At 55.6% G+C, this 26,697-nt stretch overlaps 1 protein-coding gene across 1 annotated transcript in view; it reads left to right on the top strand.

The window, feature by feature from the left end:
• Positions 1 to 1,220: 1,220 nt before the first annotated feature.
• Positions 1,221 to 26,697, top strand: part of IGSF21 (immunoglobin superfamily member 21) — a 49,401-nt gene continuing 23,924 nt past the window's right edge. Inside the window, exon 1 of the mRNA XM_074560504.1 lies at positions 1,221 to 1,453. Within this exon, the coding sequence (XP_074416605.1) occupies positions 1,390 to 1,453 (64 nt within the window). The 5' untranslated portion in view covers positions 1,221 to 1,389. The remainder of the gene's footprint in view (positions 1,454 to 26,697) is intronic.

Consider the following 26,697-nt stretch of genomic DNA (forward strand, 5'->3'; position numbering starts at 1 on the left):
CCTGCCTGCATCCCTCCTGCTCCTGCAACCCCCATCCCTACCTGTGCCCTGCATCCCTGCCTGCATCCCTCCTGCTCCCCACATCCCTGCCTGCACTCCGCGTCCCTGCCTGCGCCCCCATCCCTGCCTGCATCCCCCGCACCTGCACCCCTGCCTGCATCCCCCATCCCTGCCTGCATCCCCCCCACCTGCACCCCGCATCCCTGCCTGCACCCCCCATCCCTGCCTGCATCCCTCCTGCTCCTGCGCCCCCCATCCCTGCCTGCATCCTTCCTGCTCCCCACATCCCTGCCTGTACCCCGCATCCCTCCCTGCATCCTTCCCCCCACATCCCTGCCTGCACCTCTCGTCCTCCCCACATCCCTGCCTGTACCCCTCATCCCTACCTGCATCCCCCATCCCTTCCTGCTCCTCACATCCCTGCCTGCATCCCTCCTGCTCCGACACCCCGCATCCCTCCCTGCACCCTGCATCTCTGCCTGCATCCCTCGTGTTCCTGCCCCCCACATCCCTGCCTGCCCCCCACATCCCTGCCTACATCCCTCCCCCTCCTACCCCCTGCATCCCTGCCTGCATCCAGCATCCTTCCTATGCCCCCCCCGCCAGTACCGTGCCCCCCTGCGCATCCCCTCCTGCACACACCCCCCCACTCTGCACCCCCCCCATGCAGCCCCTCGCTAAACCGCCCTTCCCCTCCTGCGCCCCTCTAAACCGCCTCACATCCCTCCTCCTGCACCCCCGTACAGTGCCCCCCTCCTACCGCCCCCCCCCCCAATACACCGCGCACCCCCTCCGTATACCGCTTTACCCCCCATACAGGGCGCAACCCCCCGTCCTGGACCGCGCATCCCCTTCCCCACCTCCATACACCGCGTCCCCCTTCCCGCGCCCCCCCACAAGACACCCCGCACCCCCCAAATATACCACGTTACCCCCCCCCATACACAGCACAACCCCTCCTGCCCGGTCCCCCACCCCCCCCCCCCCGCCGCCTCCCGGACCGCGCATCCCCTTCTCCATCCTGCATCCCTCTCTGCATCCCCCCCCCCCCCATATACCGCCCCCTCCCTCCAGTCCCGTGTCCCCCCCCCGCCCCGGCCTCGTACGGCGCTCCCGCCCCCTCCAACACCTCCCGGGGGCCGGGCTGGGGGCCGGGCCGGGGCGGGCTGAGCTGCGGTGGGCGGGGGGGGGGGCCGGGGGCGGGCAGCCGCCAGCTCGCTCCGCTCCCGCTGCAATAAATCGGCTTAGGGCGGCAGCGCGACGGGAGCAGCAGCGGCGGGGGGGACCGCGGGAGCCGGGCTGAGCCCCCCGCCGCCATGCCCGCCTGCCCCCCGGATAGGGGGCTGGGGCACCGGTGAGCCCCATGGGGCTGCCCCCCCCGCGGGCATCATGCGGACCATGAGCCCCCTGCCCCTCTGCCTGCTGCTCTGGGACCTCCTCGATCTGGCGCTGGGTGAGTGTCATCCACACCCCCCCCGACTCCCACCCCCCAGCTGGGGACAAGGGACACCCCCCCTCCACCCCCCCTCCGGCCCCCCCGCACGGTCGCTGAAATAATGGGGTGCCCACCCGCACCCCGGTAAGGATGCGGCGGCTCCGGGCTCCGCATCCCCCCCGTGGCTCGGGGGGTGATGGGGGGGGCTCCGGAGGGTGCCGGGGGGTGGTGGTGGGGGGGAAGCAGGCACCCCGTTCGGACCCGTGAATAGGACACTGGTTTTGGAGCCGTTAATGGGGCACCCCCGGACAGGGAGCTGGTTTTGAACCCGTTAACAGGGTGCCGGTGTTGGACCCCTTAATGGGGCAGCTGTTAATTGGGGATCAATTAAAGCACCTGCTTTGGACCCGGTAATTGGGTGCTGGGGGACAGGGTGAGAAGATGGGGGGGGGGGGGGGGGGGGTGCTCGTCCCTCGCCCCTGAGCCAGCGTCGCTGCGGGGGGACCAGTATCCCCCTTCCCCGATGCTCCGAAATGGGGCTCCGGCTGCGAGTCCCAGCCCTGGCTCCACTCTCTCCGTACGGGGGGGGCGTCTGAGCCTTGGGGACCCCCACAAGCCTTGGGTCTGAGCCTTGGGGACCCCCTTTTTGGGGGGGTTGCAGCACCCAGGGGCACCCCAGCCCACCCTGCCCCTTGGGCGTGCAGGGGGTACCCTGATCCTTATGGATGGGAGGGAGGGGGGGACCCAGCAGGGAGAAGCAGCCCCCCAAATCCCCCCCATCCCAGGGGTTTGCAGCTCGCTGAGCTCCTAAATGAACATCTGGACTCCCCGCTTTGCTCCGCGGGGGTTTTAATGAGACGCTCCCACCCCCCCTCCATCCCATCCCCAAAAGCGGGGCTTCCAGGAGGTAAAAATTCATGGAGCAGGAAACTTTCCCCTCCCCGCATCCCGGAGACTGGGGGGTGGCCATGCAATTTAATTTCTCGTGCATTTGAACGCAGTCTTCCTCTTCTCCCCCCCGGCCTTTCCCCAAGTGTCCCCGTGCCCCCCCCCCCGCCCCGATCACCCTCTGTGGGGTCTCAGGTGGCCGCTCTCTAACGAGCACAGCGAGACCCGGCTGCTCTCCGGAGTCTCTACCGAGCGCTGGGTGACGGAGGGATGAGCAGAGCTTGCTCGATATCGCCTCTTTATTTATTTATTTATTTATTTATTTTTTATTTTTTTTATTTATAATGTACTTTTTCCTCTCTGGAAAGCCGCCGTCAGCTGCTGCAGGGCGCGGGGAGGGGGAACGGCGGCCGCCCTCTGCGGGGTTGAGCGGGGAGAGGTTGACACAAAGGAGCCAATTCTTCCCCGGCACCGCCAGCAGCTCCAAAATCATTCCCGGGGAAACCATGGACCACCGAGGTTCTCCAGAGCCCGGCTTGGATTTGGCTGGACCAGGGGCGGGAAAGCATCCTGCATCCCCTGCATCCCTCTTTGCCATTCCCCCCGGCTTGGATTTGGCTGGACCAGGGGCGGGAAAGCATCCTGCATCCCCTGCATCCCTCTTTGCCATTCCCCCCCGATGGGTTTTACGCGCTGCCGGGCTGCGGCTTCTGCTTTTTTCCCCCCTCCTTCCCTGGTTTGCTCCGTGCATCCCGAGCATGCCGCCGGCATCCTGCTGCCGAACACGCGGTCGATAATAAAACCTGCGCGGGTCAAGGCAGGGCGAGGAGGGCGGGGGGGGGTGGATAGAACTTGTGCCAAATCCCACCTGGATCTCCTCTCCCCCTCCACCACGGTTTTAAGGTCACGGATAGATAATTTCCAAGGAACAATTCGTCCTCCCGGCTTTTCCTCAGCCACGAGCTGTCCATCACCAGTCCGTGGATCATTTTTCCGTCCTTTCCCTTCTATTTTATCTCTGCAAGCTGGGCAGTTGCTCTTCTGCTGCTGCCGCTTTGTGAGAGCGGGTGAGCGGGCGTGGGCAAATCTGTGCTTGAAATGTGTATTTTGAGGGGGGGAGGGGGGGAAAAGAGGTAAAAGTTGTTTTGTGGTGGGGCTAGAGGAAGCTGGGGGGGGGTCATGGGTTCTAAAGCGATGCGGGAGGAGGATCCTGGCGTTCAGTAGGGTCTCGCGGGCAGCACTTGGGTTTGGGCATCCGCGAGCCAGGTTTTGGCTCGTAAAAACCACGCCGGGACTTCGCTGCTTTGCCGTATCCTGAGGATCAGCTGCTTTAAGTATCTCCTGGCCCTCGGTGGAGAAACGCCGTCCCAAAAAGCCGGTTTGCCCTCTGCTTTTTTCAGCAGACGGCTAAAAATCGTTGCAAAAAGCCTGGTTTTGGGGATGGGTGCCCCCACGCTGATGCCTCCCTTCGCTCCGGGCAGCGGGAGGCTGCGGAGGCCGAGCGCTGCTCCCGAAATTCGGTGGGCAGATGGCTTTTCCGTGGCTGATGGCATCCTTGGCTGGAGCTGGCGGTGAGGGAGGACATGCCCGCAGAGGTCCATCCCCTCCTCATCCCGGCGTTTCGCACGCCGGGGATGGAGCAGGATCCGGCTGCGTCTCCCGGGAAGATACGGGGGTGGGCACATGCCCAACACACAAACTCCCACTGCTCTTCCCTACAAGTGTATTCGCTCTGGGTGTCTTCCATATGCCCCCAAAGCCATTTTGGGGGGAATCTCCCCTATTTTTATCGTCACCTTATATGTTGCGCAGTGCCGGCTCGGCAGGCAGCTGCCCCCATCGCTGCCCCATCCAGGAGGTCCTGCTACCAGGGGATCCATCAGAAGGGCTTCCCGTCCCGCAAAGCATCCGCGCCTTCGTGTGGGAGCATTTTTTTGGGGAGGGGGGGTTTCCATCCACCGCCTGCTAATGAAAAAGCCCTTTTATTTCCCCTGAAGGAAGCGGCTTGCTTCCTCCTCGCTACGCGGTGGGTGGGCCGGATCCTTCCCGATGTGTGATACATCCCTCCGGGGAGCGTCACCCCCTGTAAAACAGCTTTTTGTCCTTACAACAAGCTCGATGTCTCCCCTTGGCCAGGAAAAAAATTGCTGCCTGGGGCAGGGCTAAGTGGGTTAAGGAGCTGTCAAGATGGAAAAAGGAGGGCAGGCGGAGGAGGCGAGGGGCTGGACCACGGATAACGACGGAGCCGTAGCCCCGGGCTCCCCCATCCCTTGGTTTTGGAAAGCCGGGGAGCCCCATCCGCAAGCGGGGCGCTGGTTTCTCGGCATGGCCGAAATCCGGAGCCGGCGCTCTTGGCTTGTCGCCTGAAATCCATGCCCGTGACACGTTCGCGGGGGGTTTGTTTTACGGCCGCGTAAAACCAGAGCTGTGTTTCGCCAACACGAAAGGGAGGGCTAAATACGTCAAGTTTTGATCTCGGCGAGATATTTATATAGTCCTTAGTGGAGCCCATGGCACCTCCTGCGATGGCGGGGGGGGGGAAGGGGTGAAAATTCAAGCGGAGCTCCTTATTTGAAGCTGTTTATGGGTTTTCTGGCTTTTTGCCCCAAAACTGATTTGCTGGGGCTCGGCTTTGCAGGGACCTGCCCTTGGGGATATCCCTTTGCTGCTCGTCCATATTTCTTTTTCCTCGATTTCCCCCCCCCCTCCTCTCCTTTTGGTAATGGAAAATAACCGCAGGTGGCTTTTACCAGGGTGATGGGAGCCACCTGCTCGCGTCTCTGCTGAGCTCCTTTAAAGAAAAGAGGTTTTTGGTGGGAGTTTGCGTGCTGAGGGGGGGGGGGGAAGGAGGAGCATCTTCCGCGCCGCGTGGGAGCGAAACCTGCTCTAATTCACCTGCAAGTGCGCGGCACTGACCTGGAAAGCCATCCCGCACTCCCTCCAGCCTTTTCTACTCGTGTTTTTCCCTGGCAATTTTTGCATTCAGCTCAGGGTCACCTCTTTTTATAGTCTTTTTCCTACTATTTCCATGAATTCTGCTTTTCCTTGAAGCCCGTGCTTTGCTCTCTGGGTAAATCCAGGCCGCGCAGGCGGCCGAAACCCCTTCCAAAAATCCTCCTAACCGTGCTGATTGCCCTTCCCCAATTAGCCCAATTTTTCCTCTTCCCACCGGCTGCGTTTTGTAGCGGTTTAGAGCTGCCGGTTTGAATCCAAAGCTCTTTAAAGAAGCTTTAACGCAGGCAAGTGTCTTCCCCTCGCCTTGTACCTTTCCGAGCTAATAAGCATCTGCAGGGTGCCCAGATACTCCGGGCTTCATTTCTCCGCCGAAATCCTCATGCGTTAAATTGCGGCTGGTCCTTGGCTGTCCCGGAGCATTTCCATGTGTCGGAGTTCAGGTTTGGGGTATTTACCTCCCCAATTCTTTCGCCGCAACAAGTAATCCCTTCGTATCCTTAGCACGCACCCCCACCCCCACCCCCCAAAAAAAAAAAATTAAAAAAAAAATCCTAGGGGTGCTGTAGGGTTCGGGTTGGGGCTGTTGCTCCTCTGTCGTGAAATAAGGACTTGTTTTAGAAGTCCTGGCTTTGCTTCTAAGAGCCTGGGGTTAAGCAGCCCCCGCTATCCGTCGTGTGATAAGTGCTATATGCAATGAGCTATATGTTAAATGCTACCTGCAGTGTGCTTCGTGCCAAACGCAAGGCGCTACGTGTTGTGTGCAGTGCGCTAAACGCAAGGTGCTACGTGCTGGGCGCTAGGCGCAAGGGGCTGCAACGCTAGAAGCTGCGTGCTAAATGCAAGGTGTATTTACATGCTATGTACTAAATACGATGCGCTATATGCTATAAGCTACGTGTGGTGTGCTAAACGCAAGGTGCGACATGCTATAACCGACATGCTATAACCGACATGCTATAACCGACATGCTATATGCAATGTGCTACGTGCTACAAGCTACATGCTAAATGCAACACGCTGTAAGCTACGTGCTAAATGCAAGGTGCTACCTGCTATAAGCTACCTGCTATACGCAATGTGCTACATGCTATAAGCTACCTGCTATACGCAATGTGCTACATGCTATAAGCTACCTGCTAAACGCAAGGTGCTATAAGCTACCTGCCATAAGCTATGTGCTAAATGCAACGTGCTACGTGCTATAGGTAGCGTGCTGAACGCAAGATGCTACGTGCTATAAGCTGCATGCTAAATACGACGTGCGATGTGCTGTAAGCTGGGCTCTAAATGCAGGGCACTACACGCTATAACCTACATGCCGTAACCTACACACTAAATGCAAGGTGCTACACGCTAGAAGCTATGTGCTAAATGCAAGGTGCTACATACTACAAGCTACGTGCTAAATGCAACACACTATATGCTATAAGCTACATGCTAAATGCAAGGTGCTATATACTATAAGCTACGTGCTAAATGCAACACGCTATATGCCATAAACTACATGCTAAATGCAAGGTGCTACATACTATAAGCTACGTGCTAAATGCAACACGCTATATGCCATAAGCTACGTGCTAAATGCAAGGTGCTATATGCTATAAGCTACGTGCTAAATGCAACACGCTATATGCCATAAGCTACGTGCTAAACGCGAGGTGCTACATGCAGTGTGCTAAACGCAAGGTGCTACACGCTGTAAGCTACGTGCTAAATATAACGTGCTGCATGTATTGCAGCACAATTGCATGTATTGCTAAGTGCAAAGTGCTATAGCCTACATGCTAAATGCAAGGTGCTGCGTGCTATATGCGGTGTGCTAACTGTAATGTGCTACATGCTGTATGCAATGTGCTAAATGCAAGGCGCTACATGCTATAACCTACATGCTAAATGCAAGGTGCTGCGTGCTATATGCGGTGTGCTAAATGCAAGCCGCTACGTGCTATAAGGTACGTGCTAAATGTAATGTGCTACATGCTGTATGCAATGTGCTAAATGCCAGGTGCTACATGCTAAATGCCATGTGCTATACGCTGTAAACTACATGCTAAATGCAAGGTGCTACACGCTGCAAGCTACGGGCTAAATACAACGGGCTGCATGTGGCGTGCCAAATGCAAAGTGCTATAACCTACATGCTAAACGCAAGGTGCTACGTGCTATAACCTACATGCTAAATGCAAGGTGCTATGTGCAACGTGCTAAAAGCGAGGTGCTGCGTGCTAAATACAGTGTGCCACGAGCCGTGTGCTAAATGCAAGGTGCTATAAGCTACGTGCTAAAAGCAACATGCTATAAGCTATGCGCTAAATGCGATGTGCCATGTGCAATGTGCTAAATGCCAGGTGCTCTGTGCTATAGGCTACGTGCTAAATGCCAGGTGCTATATGCTATAGGCTACGTGCTAAATGCAAGGTGCTCTGTGCTATGGTGGTAAACGCCAGGTGCTACATGCTATAACCTACATGCTAAACGCAAGGTGCTACACGCTGTAAGCTGTGTGCTAAATGCAAGGTGCTATGTGCTATAGGCTACGTGCTAAATACAGTGGGCTACATGCAGCGTGCTAAATGCGATACGCTACCTGCTACATGCAAGGTGCTACACGCTAAATGCGACGCGCTGCCTGCTACGTGCAAGGTGCTACACGCTAAATGCAACACGCTGCCTGCTACGTGCAAGGTGCTACACGCTAAATGCGACGCGCTGCCTGCTACGTGCAAGGTGCTACACGCTAAATGCGATACGCTGCCTGCTACGTGCAAGGTGCTACACGCTGTATATATCCCAGCCCTCCCGCATGCCCCGTGGCTTCTCTGATGCCCCCAAGCCCTTCCAGGCCAGGTCTACCCTGGCGCTGGGTCCAGGCTTGAGCCACATGGGAGCTCAGCTCCTGCATCCGTGGGTGCTTTGTGGAGCATCCAGAGGTGACCTGAACCGTGCGCTCGTGAGCCTCCCCCTTCCCCTGGAGGTGTTTCAGGGCTTCGCGCACCCCACCTGCCTTTCTTTTTCTGGTTGTCATTGCAGAAAAGGTCTTTTCTTCAGAAAATCCTTGTCTGGGGGCGCTTGACTGGCTCTCGCCTTGCTCCTTACGCCAAGTGCTTCAAGATCTGCGGATGAAAAGCTCTGCGCAGTGTCGGGATAAGAGCAGGTTTTATTTAATCCAGATGCGCTAATGGCTTGGGAATTAGGCTGAGACAGGGGCAAGGAGCCTGCTAAGGCTCCTGCAGTGCTTGCCGAGGGAAAAGCCATCCAGGGAGATGGGGATGGAGCTGAAACCTCACCCTGGCAAGGATGGAGATGGCCAGGACCTGCCTGGGACCATGTACAGGGAGGACAAAGCATCACCCCCCTTGGGACCTGCCAGTGGTGGGATTTCCTTAGTGCTTTGGGGTTTTTTCCCTTATTTCTTTAAGAGAAAACCTTGTTTTCAGTGATGCCGAGTCAGTCTCTTTGCTCGGATGTTGGCAAAGAGGAAAACGAAGGGAAGGAGCCCCCAGATTCCTATTTTTTGGGGGTTGTTTTTTTGTTTTGTTTTGTTTTGTTTTTTTTTTGGAGGCAGGAGGTGCAGCTCTCGCCTTGCAAACTTCCCGGCTCGTAAATCCCGCTGGGAAGAGCCGAGGGAGCGGGGAGGATGCAGCTGATGTGGCTGGTTTTGTTCCCTTGCCAAGCTGCTCTCTTTGCCCTTTTGTTTGCTTTCTGCCGAGGCACTTGGAGTACTGATGGGCTTGTTTTTAACTAATCACTGGCGCTCACATTATCTCTCCCCCAGCATTATCTCCTTCCCACTTTTCCCTGCCTCCTTCCTAAAATAAACCGTCAATCACGGCCTTGTTTTCAACGCTTTTGGGACTGGATTCGCCCCGAGCGCCAAGGGCGGGCAGGCGGGCTCCTAGCGAAGAAGCGCAGGGACAACGGACCCGCCACTGAGGTTTCCCTCTATGGAGTTATTGTAGAAAATTAGGTTTTTAGGGTCTGGGGAACCGTTTGGACTGGGGAAGGTGCGTGCCCTGCCTCTTTTCCCCTCTCCTTTGGCTGAGAAATGGAGTTCGCCCCCCCAAAAACACTGCGTCGGAGCCCTCTAGTGGGGTGACCTCCAGCCCTTTTGGGGTGACCCTCCTTGCTGCGCCCCTGCCATCTCGCAGGGTCATCACCTGAGGTGGCGTCCGCAGCAGAAGCCAGCGTTGGAGCTGGCCCTTTGAAAAGTAATTAGTGCTTCTATTAACTAGAAGCAAAACTATCACTAATAGGGTCCGGACAGCCCCGGCGAGGGAGGTTTGAAGCAGGGATGGAGGTTTTTCCAGCGCTGGGCTGAATCCACAGCGAAAACCTGGCTGCTGGAGACCACCTGGGGGGAGGATTTGGCTGTTGGCTTCGCAGGGGTTTAGCCTTCAACTCCAAGGAGGTTTGGGGAACAGCAGGAAAAACCCACGTTTCCCGGCAGAGGGCCGTTGCGACCCAATGGAAAGGGGCTTTGAAGGTGGAAACGTGGCGTCGCCGAGCCCTTCGCAGCCTCCAGACCACACGTTTTGTCTCTTCTGGTGCTGGCAGCGCATCTCCAGCTGCAAAAGCCTTCTTGGCTGGAAGACTGGGTGTCTCGGAGGGCTGCCGGCGTTGCAAAACGGAGCAGGGGAGGTAGGGATTTAGTTCCTCTCCTGCCCAAACCTCCGTTTATTTTCCCGTTTATATAATGCCTTCAACAATATACTTCGGAGGGGAGGGTGAAGGGGATTAGCAGCCGCTATTCCAGCCCTGCTCCGCCCTCCCCTCCGGCGCTTGCCGATAAATCCCGATGCTGCATCCTATCTGCCCAGGACAGGGAAAACGGGAGCCGGAGACCCTTCCGTTGGGATGCGCCTGCTTGGCGCGTGTATTTATACCTGTTTGTTTCTTTGCAAAGGGATCGGCAACGACGGGGACAGGCCGGAGCGAGGAGAGGTGCTCCGTGCTGGGGGTTGGCTTCTCCCCAAGGGGGCAGAGTGATGGGTGGGACGCAGGGTGGGACGGGGGACATGGTGGGTGGCACTTGGGTTCGCTCCTAGGTGGTCTGCCATCCGTGGAAATGCTTTTTTCAGGGATGGGTTTCATGGATAAACCTGGATTTGCTGGGACCAATGTTGCTTTTGATGGTGCTTGTGCTGGGGAGGACGCCCGGCTGGTCCCCAAGGGGAGTTTTATTCTTGGTCTTGGTCTTAAAAGAAGAAAGGGGTGACTTTTGGCTGGCAGTTGTCATTGTCATGGGCACCGAGCGATGGCTTTGGGAGCTGCTGGCTCCTCACGGTGGGCTGAGATGGACCGTAACAGCAGGAGGGGGAGGAAAAGGCTCACCGAAAGGACCAGGATCACCCCAATTTTGGTACGGGGGGGATGCGGGTGAGCTGAGCTCCCTGTACCCCAGCGAGCCCTCTTGTAGAGACGAGCACCTTCTTCAGCGCAAGCCGGGGCTGTTGGCTGTGTCTTCCCTTCTGCGCCAAAAAAAAAAAAAGAAAAATAAGGCAAATCCATGGTTTGATTGGATATAAATGGTCTGGAAGGGGACTTTAATGGCCAAGTGATTTAGGTTTCCATCCCAGCGTTGCACCTCCGGAGAGCGGGGTTCAAAGCTTGGCTCTAAGTTGGTCTTAGGAAGATTTCCAACCTGAATTTGGGCAGTCCCTTCATGTATCGTGTTCTGAGGTACTTCTTCTGCTCCATCCAGCATCTTTCTCATATTGTAAGCCCAGAAAAGCCCCGTTCCCTGCGGATTTAGCTTCTGCACGAGCTATTAGATGGAGGCCACGCACACAGGCTTTGCCATCCCACCCCCGTGCCCTGCTTGCGGCACCGAGAGCATCCCACAAACCGGTGGTTGAATTTGCCCGGTTTTCTTGCTTTTCTCCTAAAGATATACCTGCCAAGTTGCATTGCAGAAGGACGTGGTGACTCAGAGCAGGGTGGGAGGACTTGGGCAACTTCGCCATGCCCAGCACCCCAAAATACATCCGGCAAGCTGCTGGGGAGCGGAGTTTTTTCCATGTCGGATGAATTAATGGGCTAGATCTGCCGATGCGGAAGCACCGTGTAATGGGTAGATGTGGCTCCAGAAAGGATGCAAAAGATGTATCACCAGCAGGGACAAGGCTGGGCGATACCGCGGCTGGTTGGGCTGCCAGACAGAGACCATCAGTCATGGAGGAAAAACCTCCAGCGCTTCGTCTCCACGCGGGGCTGTCTTCTCCGTGCGGCTTGATGATGAGATATTTTCCATAAGTGCTGGCCGAGGCGGCTCTGTTTAAGCTACGCTTGCGTCTCATCGCGTGACTACAGCTGTTTGGGGGTGGGTTTTTGGTTGTTTTTTTTTTTGCTTCTCCGAGGAAGTTCTCTGCAAGTGGGTGAGGGGCGCAAACTGGCTGGCGATAGTCGGGTTTTCCTCCTGCCGGAGAGCGAATTTACGCCGCTGTAATTATAGCAGCGGCGTGGGAGCGGAGCGATGCTCGAGGAAGCGCAGGCGAGCCCGGTTTCCAAATTAAAACCCTTCTGCTCCTAGAAATGTGGCTTTAACGTTGTGGGGTTTGGGGTGTTTTGGTTTTTTGGGTTTGGGTTTTTTTTGTTTTTTGTTTTTTTTTTTTTTTAAGAGCGGGGAAACTACATCTGAGCGACTTCGTGCTGGGAAATGATTTGGAGCGGGGCAGGATTTGGGCACTCGGGTGTTAGGGATGCTCGTGCCCCCTGGGTTTGTTTGCATGGACACCCCCCACTCCTCCTCCTCCTCCTCCTCCTCCTCCTCCTCCTCCTCTGCCTCCTGATCTGCTGAAAGCTCCCGGCCGCCCGAAAACAGCCCGGTTCTTTAAAATTGAAAGGGCTTATTTCAACAATGTTATCTCTCTGGCGAAGGGAGAGAGCATATTGAATGGTTATATTTAGTGCCGGGTGTAGGACAAAGCAGATGCAGAGAGATTTTTAACGCGGGAATGTTAATCACTTACGCCACGCGGCCTCAGAGATGCGTATATATATTTTTTTTTTAATATATATATGGGACACGCACGTGCGCAGACACTCGTGTACTTGCCGAGGATGAGGATGGGAGTTGAACATCCCTCCTTGATTTACTTTTTGACCTTTTTCCACTCTGGAAAACCCATCCCGGAAGGGTGGCTGGGCGCTGGAGGCCCCCCGAAACCCCACAGCAGGAGGGATGCGCTTTGGCTGTAGGGGGGCATGCGCGGCCCCCCCTCACCCACCCCCTCCCTTCTTTCTGACCCCCAAAACGGGACGGGGATGGGAAGGAGAGCACTTACAGGCTTGCAAATGGGCTGTTTAACACCCCCAGCGGCGCTTTTTCCCCCCTCCCTGCACCCCGGTGAGCCGCGAGGAAAGCCTACCGCATTACCCAGCCGCTATTACCCACCCTCACGGGAGCACTGAATTAAAGGAAATATTTTATGATCCTACGCTTCGTTATGTTTTATTAAAAGCAGAGCATCGGCCTCCCCTGCCGCATTCATCGGATCAGAGGCTCTGTTGGGTTTTTTTGGTTTGGTTTTTTTTTTTTTTTTTTTTTCCCTTTCCCTCCCTCCCGAGCTCTGGCTGCCGGCGCTGCTGTTCCCAAAGCATCCGACTGCTTGGGTTGGTGTCGGGCCGGTCCAGGGTCTCCTGGCAAAGGAGGAGGAAAATATGCGCTGGAGGGGCGGAAGATGTGGCCGATCGGTTTAGCTGAGGACGCTCCGTAGCCAGAGTGGCGCGGGGCTGTGGAGTCGCGCGGCGGGAACAGCCAGTGGAGGCAGGAATGGGGGCGGCCGTGGGAAAGGGGAGTCGTGGGGAGATGGCATCCCGCGGAGGCGTTTGAGTCGTGGATGGAGATGAGCAACATCCCCGTGAAAAGACGCTCAGAAAAGCCTCCCCTCTGTTTTTCACCTTTGGTGGTCAAGCCCAGGTTGGGAGAACCTCCGGGATATCGCCCTTTTGGGGGAAAAGATCCCCAAAAAGGCCTTTGCAGAGCTAAAGCAGCGAGCGGGGCCGGGTGTTTGCTCTGTCAACCTTTGAGACCAGCAGCAAAAAAAGCCAGACAAATATTGATAGCCAGGCATATCTGGAAGCAATTGGGAGACAGAAAGCTATTAATTAGCAGTTATTTCTCAATGGTGCGGAGATGGATAGGGATTAAGGTAACAGCCATGTGCATCCTCTCCGTAAGAGCGGCGAAGTAACGGTAAATCAGCGTTATGAATCGGTGCTGTAAGAGGGAGATATGTTTTAATCTTATTAGCGGCGCGGCATTACTGGGAGAGCAAAGGGATTATTAATCACGGAGCATAAATCGGGGAGAAGAGGGTAGCTTCGAATTAGCCATACGGCTTTGGAGAGCGGAGAGGGGCAGCGGAGATGGAGGAGGAAGGGCAGCGGGTGGAGGCTGAGTCGGGGGGGGGGGAGGTACCCAGGGAAAGGGCAAAAAGCCCGTGCCGGGGAACGAGGGAGAGGTTGGGATGCAGCCGCCCCCCGCCTCGGCCAAATCAGTGCCTGGGAGTGAGTGAAGGGACGTCTCTGGGCCGGTGGCAAAGCCCAGAGCGGGAAATCGCTGTAGGTTGTGTCTGTTACAATGTAGGATATGCAGGGATCTGTCCCACCAGCCCACCCGCCTGTCTGGCCCTCCCTCCGTCCTTCCATCCCTTCGTTCCTCCGTCCTTCCGTCCCTTCGTTCCTCCATCCCTCTCTCCACCCGTCCCCATGTTGCTCCCTCCCTCCATCATCCCTCCATCCCTCCCTCCCTCCCTTCATCGCTCTGTCCCTCTGTTCTTCAGTCTGTCCCTCCCTCTACCCCTCCATCCCTGCCTCTATTCCTCTGTCCATCCCATCCTCCATCCCTGCATCCCTCCCTCTATTCCTCCGCCTATCCCATCCTCCATCCCTCCCTCTATCCCTCTATTCCTCTGCCCATCCCTTCCTTCATCCCTCCATCCCTCTATTTTTCCATCTATCCCTTCCTTCGTCCCTCCCTCTGTTCCTCTGCCCATCCCTTCCTTCATCCCTCAATCCCTCCCTCTATTCCTTCCTTCATCCCTCCCTCTATCCCTCTATTCCTCTGCCCATCCCTTCCTTCATCCCTCCATCCCTCTATTTTTCCATCTATCCCTTCCTTCATCCCTCCCTCTGTTCCTCCTCCCATCCCTTCCTTCATCCCTGCATCCCTCTCCCCATCCCTTCCTTCATCCCTCCATCCTTCTATTTTTCCATCTATCCCTTCCTTCATCCCTCCCTCTATTCCTCCACCCATCCCTTCCTTCATCCCTCAATCCCTCCCTGTATTCCTTCCTTCATCCCTCCCTCTATCCCTCTATCCCTCTGCCCATCCCTTCTGATGTCCCTCCATCCATCTATTTTTCCATCTATCCCTTCCTCTGTCCCTCCCTCTATCCCTCTGTTCCTCCTCCCATCCCTTCCTTCATCCCTCCATCCCTCTAATTTTCCATCTATCCCTTCCTTCATCCCTCCCTCTATTCCTCCACCCATCCCTTCCTTCATCCCTGCATCCCTCCCTCTATTCCTTCCTCCATCCCTTCCTTCATCCCTCCCTCTATCCCTCTATTCCTTCCTCCATCCCTCCCTCTATCCCTCTGTTCCTCTGCCCATCCCTTCCTTCATCCCTCCATCCCTCTGTTCTTCCATCTGTCCCTTCCTTCGCCCCTCCCTCTATCCCTCTATTCTTCTGTCCATCCCTTCATCCCTCCATCCCGCTATTTTTCCATCTATCCCTTCCTTCATCTCTCCCTCTCTCCATCCCCTTCCCCCATGTACAACCAGGAGAAGGCGCCGGCTGCCTCGGGAGCGCTCCGGGTGCGAGCACAGAGGGTTTGCAGCGATGGAGCAGAGGAGCGCGGTGGCTTTGGCTCCTTTTTAGCACCCACCTGGGCTAACGACGGTGCCAATCTGGTTGCCCCAGGGTCAATTTTGGGGTAAAAAGCTGTGCATCACACTCTAAATGTCAAAAAAAATGTGGATTTTGTAGCTCTTGAGACTTCTGCCCAGCACCAGGCTTTATTTTCCCCCTTCCTCTGCCCGAGGTTGTGCCTTTGGAGAAGTTGTTCAGAAGGAAAATGGAAAAAAAATATTAATAATAATAATCCCTTTCCGGTTACGCGGCGCAGGAATCGATGGCGCGGGCAGAGATCGCTCACGGCAGGCACCCGGGGAGGGAGGGGGAGAATCGATGGCTGCCTCGTTTGTCACCAATCATAAAGGTGGGATAATTGGATTTCCTGCTAAAAGAGAACTAAATAAATAAATTCATCACCTGGGTCATGGTCACCAACGTCTCCTGGGCCACCTTGGCCACCTTGGCATGGAAAAACCCTGCCAGCACCTTGCCGGGACTCTAAACTTGGTGGGAAACTTGACGGCAGCATCTAAACCCAAATCTTTATATTTAATTTCTTTGGTGGAATTAACTATTTTTCCCCTTCCGCCCACCCCGAGCCTGCGTACCTCCTGCTGGAGCTGGAAGAAGAGAAGGTTTAGGGAGGATTGTGGGGTTTCAGGTGGGAAAATTCAAAACTGCGCTTCTTTTTTCCGAGGAGCGGCATCTCTGATAACCCCTCGCCGTTACTCCGGGCTGGGCTTTTTGCTGGATCTCAGATGGGTTTGTGAAGGGTCTACAAGTGGGGAAACTGAGGCACTGGAGCGGGACTTGCTCCAAAAAGCGGCTCCCGGCTGCTTCCAGCTCTGCTAACGAGCCCCGGCTGGGATTATGCTCCAGCCTAGATTAACGCCACGAGCAGCGGTTTCAAATAATTAGCTGCTGGCGTCGTAATCCTCACCCCGACGGAGGGCGAAGCAGCGGCAAAACCATCGGCTGCCGCCGGCAGGTCCCTCCCCAGTTCGCCCAAGCAGCGGATCTGGCTTTGTGGGGGGCTCAGCGTCTTATTTTCTTTTTTTTTCCCCCCCTCAGGTTTCAACATCTGTATCTAATCCATCAGCTCCAGTTTGGAGCTCTAACAAACCAGGATACAAATAATTTGCGCCCTTTTATTTTTTTTATTTTTTTTTTCGTCTTTTTTCTTCCCCTTCCCTCCTGGATTGCGTCGCCCGGGATGGTTTTTGCTCGGCAGCGCTTTCGGCGCTGGCTGGAGACGAGACCCTTGACCCCAGGTGAGGTTTTCCGTAATCCCTCCTGCTCGGGGCGCAGCATCCAGGTGTTGCGTCTTCCTGGTGCCGACACGGAGAGATGCCAGAAGGGATCCGGCTGACGGGGGGGAATCTCTTCCGCGTCGGGATGGAAAGCCGAGCCTGTTGCTGGGAAAAGGGAGTCTGGATATTTGCTGGGGGGGGGGGGGCGGGGCGGGGGGACGGAAAACCCCATTTCCATTCCGTTGCAGAGCGGGATTACGCTACGGTATCTCCTTCTCCTGCCACACTTAATTGTGGATTAAACCCCACATCTGCCCTCGGATGGAGGGGCGGGGGGGGGGTATTGCTGGAGATTAGGAGATCCCGCCGCCCTGGCCGTGATGCCGCTTGATTAAAAATAAGGGGGGGAGAGGAAAAGTAGAGGGGGTGTGAAGTTTTAGCGCGCGCAAGCCCTGGGGGGGGCTGCTAAGGTTTGCAGGGTCCCTGGGCATCCCGGCCCCGAGCATCAACCCCCGTCGGCGCTGGGGAGGTGACCGTGATCCGTCTATTTTTCCGGGGGGATGCTGCACCATCCCGGAGGTGTTGCATTGAATCTGGGGGGGGGGGGGGGGGGCGGCGATGGCTCCTGCTCTGCAAAAAGTGGGATCGAAGGAAAATTCCTCATTCGGCGAGCTCCGGAATTTGCTGGGGAAAGATGAGACCCGACCCCGACACCCCCCCGCAAAGTCTCCATGGAAAATACGGGCAATTCCCGCGCTCGGTGGAGAAGCGGTCTGCGTTGCAGGGTGCAGCGGGGGGGGGGAACTGGGGAAGCGATAACGGGGTAAAATAAGAAGGGATCGGGGGGGTTTTAGCAGGTCTCGAGGTTAATTAGGATCCGTAATGAGGAGCTATTAGGAAAAGGAGAAAGCAACTCTCTCCCGGGAGTTATTAGCAGAAGTGGCACACGGGAGGGAATTATTGCCCTGGGGTTGAGGGGGGGGGGGGGGGGGGCAGCAGTTTTGGGTGGAAAGCTTTAAGGAAAAATCCACCTGCCGGGGAGGAAAGGCGGGGGAGAGCGGGAAATCCGGCGGGAACTGGGTTTGCTTCCCTGGGGAGAGGGAAATTTGGGGTGGGAGGGGAGGGACGCCCGCGCTCAGGGCCGGCACAAGGCAGCGCGGGGATGGGGGGCGTCTCCACCCTCCCCCCCCCCCCCACATTGCACCCCGTTTTGCCAACGTCTGTTGGCTTCGGCTCATGGGGTGGGAATAAAATTGGGGGGGGGGGGGGGATGGCTGGTTTAGGGGCCTCTGCCTTAACTGGGTGCCGTTTGTCAAACAGCGTCGGTGGCAGGCTGCGCTGCAGGCGATCAGCCCCTATTTGCATATATGCATACATGCAAATGAAGAGCATGATCCCCATTTTTAAAAAAAAAAAAATGGGGCATTTGAGGCCCAGGCTGAGCCGGGCGCATTTTGGGCTTCAGTTTGGCACCGGCAGCTGTTTTCACAGCTGGGGAGAGACCAAGAGGTGCCAGCAAAGCCATTGCTCCGAATCAGCAATGCCGCTGGTTTTTTTTTGGGGGGGGGGGGGGGGGGAATTCAACTCTGCCAGACTCTGTTTCCCCCTCCCCTGGGACAAGGCATCATTTAGGACTCTCAAAACCCACCCACCCCCCCCACCCACCCCCAAAAAAAAGCACCCGGGATGGCCAAACCCTTAAATAACCCGTAAATTGGGAATAAAGGAGCAAGACTGATGAGCGACGTAACGATGACAGACATCCTCCCCCTCCCCAAAAAAAACCACCAAACCCAACGACCCAGCGCGGGGTCACGGCCACCAATTTCATCAGCCGTCAACCGCAGCTGGGCGCTTCTAGCGCTGCGCTAAAGCGTTAGCGTTTTAACGGCAACATCAGTAGCATGAAGACGCGGTAGTAAAATATACTCCTCCCCCCCCTCCCCATGCCCCAGCGTCGTTAGGAGACGGAGGCGTGCGACGTAAGCCGTTGGCTTTACGGCGACGCGCGCGGAGCACGCCGGCGGTGTGTATGTGTGTGTGTGGGGGGGGGAGAAAAATTATAAATAAAACTTTACTGCGCTCGAGTAAATGCTGCTAAACATACTTCACGTCTGCGCGGCGGCGGGAGATAAATATTCCATCCATAATTTATGTACATGGCTTCGCAGCCGGGGGCGGGAGGAGGGGGGCTGGTAGGAGCTAATAAAACGCGATATATCAAGAAGACTTATCAATGCAGCAAGCGCAGCCCTGCTGATAACCTGCGTGGGGTGGCGGGACCCGCCGTCTTCGCGTCGACCGTGCTTTTGGGGGGTTGATTTGTGGGGTTCGGGGGTTGGGTGAGTGTTTGCCGAGCGGGTGGTGGGTTCGGTTGGGCCTCTGGTCTTTCTCCGTGTGTGTGTGTGCGCGCGTGGAGAAATGCTCGTCTCGGAATGACCTCAGTTTTCAGGCTTGAGGGTGTTGAAATATTACCCAAATGGAAGATATTTCCCATTAAGCCCAGTAAGGTGCCCTCAAAACTGCTCGCAATTCTCCAGTGCCTGTTGCTTCCCTCCAAACCTCCTTTTTCTTGCGTTCCATCCCGAAATTCCCACTTCACCGTCTGGAGCATCTCGCGTTTTGTAGTCGGTGGGTTTGGCTCCGCAGCGGCTCACGTCTCTCGGGGCGGGCAGGATGCGAACCTTGGCTTCATGACATCAGGATTTACGCCGCCAACATTGTGTCTCTGAGTTTCTCTCCACGAAATCACCTAATTTTTAGGTTGAGGGATCCATTGAGCACCCAAATGACGCATCCAAGGTCGTCCTGGGTGTTTGTAGCAGGGCACGGGCTTGCTCCAGCCGTTTTGCCTCAAAACTTCCGTCTTTTTGCTGGAATGACTGATTTCCCGGGGATTTCGAGCAAACGCCTTGACGGAGATGTACTACAAGCACTAACTTGGCGCCGCGAGTAAAAGAAGCCAAGCTAGAAATGGGCTTTCTCATCTTGTGCTCCGATGAGCTGGAACAGCCTTCCCAATGAGCCTTCGCTTAGAAAACGCGCAATGAAGACGTTAAAGCGAGTTTTGTTTCGGTCTGTGCCCAAGCCGCGCAGCTGATATGGATGGCTCTATCCGCCGCGGATTTGTTTGCGGGGAGAAACACACCAAAGCTGGCGCCAGGCTTGTAAAAAGCTCTTTACACCTATTTTATTAGCCCGTGCTTGGTGATGGATAGGGCTGGTGCTTGAGTGGTTGATAGAGGAGTTACGGGAGAGGGAAAGGTGGGAATGCTGGAAGGAGGAGATGGAGAAAGGGCAGGAGATGGGTGTTGGAGATGGAGAAGACACCGCAGCATCCCGAGGCTCCCACGGCTCAAATCCCCCATGGCATTTGCATGCCCAAAGTTGACCCAAACTCTCCCTTTTTGTGTCCGAGGTCTTTTATCTTGGATAGAGCTGGTGCTTGAGTAGTTGAAGAGTAACAGGAGAGGGAAAGGTGGAAATGCTGGAAGGAGGAATGGAGAAGGGGCAGGAGATGGGTGTTGGAGAAGGAGAAAGAGACACTGCAGCATCCCAAGGCTCCCACGACCCCAATCCCCCATGGCATTTGCATACCCAAAGTAACCCAAACTCTCCCTTTCTGTGTCCGAGGTCATTTATCTTGGATAGAGCTGGTGCTTGAGTAGTTGATAGCAGAGTTATGGGAGAGGGAAAGGCGGAAATGCCGGAACGAGGAATGGAGAAGGGGCAGGAGATGGGTGTTGGAGAAGGAGAAAGAGACACCGCAGCATCCCAAGGCTCCCACGACACAAATCTCCCATGGTATTTGCATGCCAAAGTTGACCCAAACTCTCCCTTTTTGTGTCCGAGGTCTTTTATCTTGGATAGAGCTGGTGCTTGAGTAGTTGAAGAGTAACAGGAGAGGGAAAGGTGGAAATGCTGGAAGGAGGAATGGAGAAGGGGCAGGAGATGGGTGTTGGAGATGGAGAAGACACCGCAGCATCATAAGGCTCCCACGGCTCAAATCCCCCCTTGCCTTTGCATGCCCAAAGTGGCCCAAACTCTCCCTTTTCTGTGTCTGACGTCATTTCCCTTGGATAGAGCTGGTGCTTGAGTAGTTGATAGCAGAGTTATGGGAGAGGGAAAGGTGGAAATGCTGGAAGGAGGAATGGAGAAGGGGCAGGAGATGGGTGTTGGAGAAGGAGAAAGAGACACTGCAGCATCCTGAGGCCCCCACGACACAAATCTCCCATGGTATTTGCATGCCAAAGTTGACCCAAACTCTCCCTTTTTGTGTCCGAGGTCTTTTATCTTGGATAGAGCTGGTGCTTTAGTAGTTGATAGAAGAGTAACAGGAGAGGGAAAGGTGGAAATGCTGGAAGGAGGAGATGGAGAAGGGGCAGGAGATGGGTGTTGGAGATGGAGGAGACACCGCAGCATCCCGAGGCTCCCACGGCTCAAATCCCCCCTTGCCTTTGCATGCCCAAAGTGGCCCAAACTCTCCCTTTTCTGTGTCCGACATCATTTACCGTGGCAAACTTGTGCTGATGTGCAGGAAACCCCCACTGAGCCAAAGCATTTGTACCATGTTTTTAGCCCAGCGTGATCCATTTTGAGCCTCGCTCTTCGTTTCCCTGCGGCCTGCGGTGTTGCTGCCCCATACCAGGGCTTCGCTATAGGCGCTGGTATATCGGAGCCAATCTCTGCCCTTAAGAACGTAAAAATGACTGTAGTGTTCATAACGAGGACAAAACGGGTCTAAAAATTGATTTTTCTTAAGGCGTATTGACAGAACTCTTTGGGAAGCCCTTACGTGATTGCGCAGTGTTGGAGATGCCCTCCGTGATGCTAAGACGGCTGCGCGCGAGTGATGGCACGGCACAAAATTAGGCTTTATTGCTTTTTTCTTTTTAGCTGGGATATTTTTTTTTCAGGAGAAATCCAGGTTTGAAGGAAAACAAAGAAAAAAAAAAAAAAAAGGGAAAGCTGTGGGCAGTGTTCAAAAGTCCCAGCTCAACAGGATTTCGTCACCGGCATTGAAACAGTTGGAAGTTGGTGTTGGTTTTTTGCATTACACCCCCCCACCACCACCAAAACTAGGCAAAACGCTTTGGATTGGGACCTGGTGATAAATTTTGACCAGCGAAGCTTAAAAACCCCATCATTTTGTAGGGTTTTGACAGATTTTCATCATTAAATCCTAACTGCAGCAGGCCCCTTAGGGCCCGTCTGTTCCCGGCAGCCCCAATGAAGTGGTTTTCTCACTTAATCTTGATTTAAAAGGGGTCGAAAGGCCAAACCGGCCACGCTCAATCAATGTATTGATTAAAGTTATCGATTTACGTTACAAAGAGCTAACAAGACGCATCCGTAGGATCTGTCGGGTTCAGCGTCCCGGTTGCATCTTATTTAGTTGGAGGAAAAATGTACCGAAGCGTATTTTATACCTATATATTCTGTACATTTGCTCCCCAGCTCTGCAATACCTAAAGATTTCGGGGCTGGTCCGGCAACCCCCTGTAAAGAATAATTAGAGGTAAAGTGTTTCCTCCCACTTATGCAAATGGGTGAGGTAAGAGGCATCTAATTAAATGTTCGTACTTTAATACACCGCGGTGCGAAGGAAGATGAATTTTAATTACCGGCTCTTAATTGTTTGGTCGGCCCGTTAATATCCTATTTACACAGTATTAATACAATTTGCTCTCTGCCAGCAGGGCTCTTCCTCGCGGTGGGTAACGCCGCCTTTTGTGGGTTTATTTCACGAACCAGCTGCGTTTTGCCCAGGCCAGCCCCATTTTTGGGCGGGCGGCGGTGGGTTTGGGGATGCTCGGCCCTGCGGGCGCTCGGCTTTTGGGTTTGCGGACGGGGAAAAAACCTGGAAATCCAGGCAAAACTCAAGCAGTTCTTGCATTTAGGAACACAAACGGGCTCCCTCCCAACCCGTTCTTTGCCTCGCAAAAGGACCGTCTTCTTTGGAAGCGCGATGCTGGCTCCATCTGTCATGTCCCATTCCACTCGTTGCTGTTAAACCTGTGTTAAAACACTTACTCCTCCATTTAAAAAAAAAAAAAATATATATATATATAAAAAAAAAAATCAATGCAGCAGCTTTCGAGGAGGAAAACCTCAAGATTCAGCAAAATTTGGCCACTCCGGATTGGGACAGATGCGAATCCTTCTCCAGTTCGTGCCCCTTGGAGCCCTCCTGGGTTGGCGAGGGGAGGCGGCAGGACATTATAATTGTAAATTGTCCTGGAATATCATAAATAAAGCATCGCCGGAGCCAGGGAAGGCGGCAGGGGGTGGGGGGGGGGGTGGGGGAGAAGGTATTTGCTGCGCTCGCAGGAACGGGAGCAACTGCTGGCGTTTAATCTTTAATGAACAAGATGTTGCAAAGTGCCGCAAGTCAAAGCGCGTTTGTTTAATGCTCCTCAGCCCCGGCGCGCGGCGGGTGACGTCCCTGTCCCCGGGGCTTCGCGCACGGCCGTGAACCCTCGCACGCCGGTGATCTCCCCGTGAGCCAGCCGTCATCTTCCTCGGCTTGAGAACGGGGAGCGGGATTTTTTTTTTTTTTTTTTTTTTTTTTTTTTTGGCGTGGGGCACATGGGGGGGGCGTGATTTGCAATCCTTCAGCAATCCCGGTCGGCTCTTTTCCCAGAGGTGAAGTGCCTCCTCCAGCAGTAAACGCCGTAAATTCTGGCAAATGATGAAAATCAGCCCTGCGCCGATTGGGGGGGGGGGGTCCTGGTCCCTTTTTTTCCCCCCCCACCCTCCTTGGATTTGCACCCCAAAATACCATCCTGGCCCCGGCTTGGAGTGCCGGAAGGCGGTGGAGGAATTGGTGTGAATTATGTATGAGCCCCAGTAATCACGGGCTGATTAAAATGATGATGTGTTAATATTATCTCTCCCCCTCGCCTCCGCCGGGGGCGGGGGGGGGACATGGCGGCACCTGAAGGATGGGGGGAACGCGGCGGGGGCAGATGGGTCCCCACACGGCCTCTCCTCCGGCTCCATCCCCACGCGTCGCTCCGCTCCGATCCCTGGAAACGCTCCTTGACCGTCCCCAAACGCAAGGACGGCGAGAGGTGGGACCTTGGGGACGTGTCCCGAAGGGGGAAAGCCCGTCATCGTCGGTTTGAGGTTAGCTTTTTGGAAAGCGCCGGAAGGTGAGAAATCAGGGAACAGGAGCGCCGGTCGATATTAATCGATTGAATGTTTCATTTAGGTGTCGCTTAAAAACCAGCAGGCAGGTGGGGAAGGGGTGGAGAGGTTGCGTTGCGGTGCTGGGACGCGCCGAAAGGCTCCGTCACCCCGAGAGTGACGGGGACCCGCGGCGGGTTGCCCTTGGGTGGCTGCCAGCCGCCCACCCAGCCGCTCGCTCTGGCTCCCCCTCCTCAACAGGGCAGGGGGGAACTTCAGCCTTTTTTTGGGGGGGGGGGGTGTTCGGCCGCGCGTACTGCATCCCCAGAGATTTCCGTGGGGCTACCGGTTGCTCTCTCGCCTGCCAAAATCCCCCGGGGGGTGTTCGAAGGGGGCAGAAAGGGGGCTTTCTGCCGGCGCCTGGGTGGAAGCTCCCGGCCGCGTCCTCCGCTCGCAGGGCTGGGGCGAAAAACCTGCCTCCTCCCTCGCAGCTCTTTTGTGATTGAAAGCGCCGAGCGTGTTACAACGTGCTCCTTTTATTAACGTGTCGCTCCTGATTTAAAAGGACATTTCATTTATCTCTCCCTTCCCCCTCCCCTTTTTTTTTTTTTTTTTTTTAACCACCTCACCCCCCCCTCCTTAAACTGGATGTCGCAAGAATTCCCACCGCTCGCGAGCAAAAATACTCTTTTCTCCCCAGGGATGCGATCTAATCAGAGGGCTGAATTTCCATAGGTCAGAATCTAATCAGAGGGTGGCCCGGCACAGCTTTCGCTATGAAATATGTCTTATTTAAAAAGAGCAAAGGGGAAGGAGCGGAGCTTCGGGGATCGGAGCTGCCTCTGGGATGCTGCCGATGAGGAGGACGACGGAGATGTTGGGGCTGGGCTCCTCCTTTGGAGGTGCAAAGCTGGTGCTCAGCCCTCTTTCAAGTCCTTAAAATTCAGCGATACCTGTCACTGCTGGTTTTTCTTCTCCCCGGTAAATCCTATAAAGGGACCGAACCGGGGATTTTGAGGAGCGGTGACACTTCGCCATCCTCCGCTGTCGGAAAGCAAAGGGAAAGGGGGGGGACGAGGGATGAAATTCGCGCGTCAGCTGCAGCAAAACAGCAGGTTTTTGGACGGCTCCATCTGGATTCCTGCTTTATTTTTCGACACCTGGCTTTATTATCCCGGCTTTTCCCCCCTCCCTTATACGCATCCTTAGCATTTTGGGAGCTGGCTCCTCCGGGGGCTGCACATCTGTTTCTCTCGGCTCCTCTCGCTCGTGCTCTTTCCCTCCTCCTTTTCCCCATCTTCTGGCCTCATTTCGCTCTGAATTGGGGCAGCTGACGCTCTTTGAGCAGGAAGGGGGTTTTTACCCTCCCTCCCCTTCCAGGCATCGCTGGGGCTCCGGCATTGACCCTCTGTGGGTTCCCTGTCCCCCCACGGCACCGGCGCCATAAATCATGAAGCTCCGGAGCTTCGGCTTTGCCGTGCGGGATCTGCTCTGGAGGAGAAGCGCAGGAGCATCCCGTGTTTTTTAGGACCTGATGTTCTCCCAGCACAGCTGAGTCCGAATGACGGGGCGTAGAGGTGGGAGCTGGTGGGCTGTAGCCCGGCTGATATCTCAAAGTGGTTTTGCAGCACGTGAAGGGGGGAAAAAGACCCTATTTCGGCTTTTTTGGGCCATCTAGAAGATGCAGGTTTGGGTTGTATCTGTAGGGGGATTGGCTTGTTGCCATTGCATTTGCTGCACGTGAACGGCGGCGGGTGGCTGAGGCCACCCCAAGCTTGGCCGGTTTTGCCTTTAAAAAGCCACCACCCATCAGGAGATGCTCCGAGCATCCCCAAAACGCCTGGCTGGACCGGGATGGGGGATGCTCCGGCTTCCCGTTGCCCTGCGCAGGGTTTGAAACGCAACGCCACGGGAAGAGGGATGGAAAAGGACGGGGAGCTGGCGCCGTTCGGAGCCGGGAGCTCCTGCGTCTCCATCATTCGCGGGCAAGAGGGAAAACGGGATCTTGGCTCCGTCTCTGCCACCCGTCGGTTCTGCCGCCGGCTTTATTTAATCGCCCCCTTGATCCGCGCCGGGGGGGCAGGAGGGAGATGTAATCTCGCCCGGCGGCTCCCAAGGCGGGTTGAGGAAGAGGCAGAGCTTTTTCCACGCCCCTGGAGCCTTCATCCCATGTCCGTGTCCCCCCCCACCCCGCACCCAATTCCCTTTGGGCAGCTGCCAGCAAAGCGTTTGCTCATCCCCCTCCCTTTGCTTTCGTGCCTGTTGCTCATCTCGCTTTTGGAAAGGTCAAAAGGCGAAGCGGGCAGAAGCCGGGCCCCCACTGCGAGACCTCGCCTGACCTTCCTCACGTCCCTCCTCCTCCTCCTCTTCCCTCTCCCATCGCCGCCTCTCGACATCCGCAAAGCCCCGCGTTCAAGGGGGCTGCGCGCTGCGTCGGCAGCCGCAAGGAATTAATCCCCGCTTTAGCCAGCTAAAATAAACCCCGTCCAGGCGAGGAGAGAGGCTGGAAAGGAGCCGGCCCCCGGACGAGCGGGGCTGCCGGCGGGGATTTGGGTCGCCCCACAGCAAGGAGAGAAGGCGTGGGGCTGGGGTTGCCCAAGTGCGATATTAAAACCTCATTAAATCTCACCGTGCGCCATTTCTGGGTTGAAAACTGCCCTTAATTTCGCCCCCAGCCCTGCTCGGCGCCGCCGTCACCCGTGCACCCGCCGCGCCATGCTGCAAAGCACCTTCCAGGATAAAACAAAAAAAAAAAAAAAAAAATCCACTTTTTTTCCAAATTTCCTCTCAACCAGCCGGCCGGTCGTGGCAGCAAACCGGCTTTTGCAGCCCCTCTGAAAAAAAAAAACCCACAAACCATAAAGAAGGTTTCTTTAATTTTTCCAGCCCCGTGCTCAGTATGCCGGGCCACGCTGCCTTGCTGTTGCAGCAGGCACGTGTGCGCGCAGCGTGCTCTCCCCGCAGGTCACGGCCGAGATTTATTGCAAAAAAAAAAAAAAAAAAACCAAACCACCCGCAACTTGTTTTCCGAGGGATGCAAGCCTCGGAGAGCTGGCCGCGGGACGTGGAAAATCCCCTTCCCCACTTTTTGCAGAGGGGGAATCTTCCGCAAAGGAGCCTCGGTTGCCGCCATCCCCCCGTTTCCAAACCCGCTCCCGTTTTCCAGGCATTTCTCGTCGTTGCTT

Source organism: Larus michahellis, chromosome 16, assembly GCF_964199755.1.
Source record: "Larus michahellis chromosome 16, bLarMic1.1, whole genome shotgun sequence".
Taxonomy (NCBI): Eukaryota; Metazoa; Chordata; class Aves; order Charadriiformes; family Laridae; genus Larus; species Larus michahellis.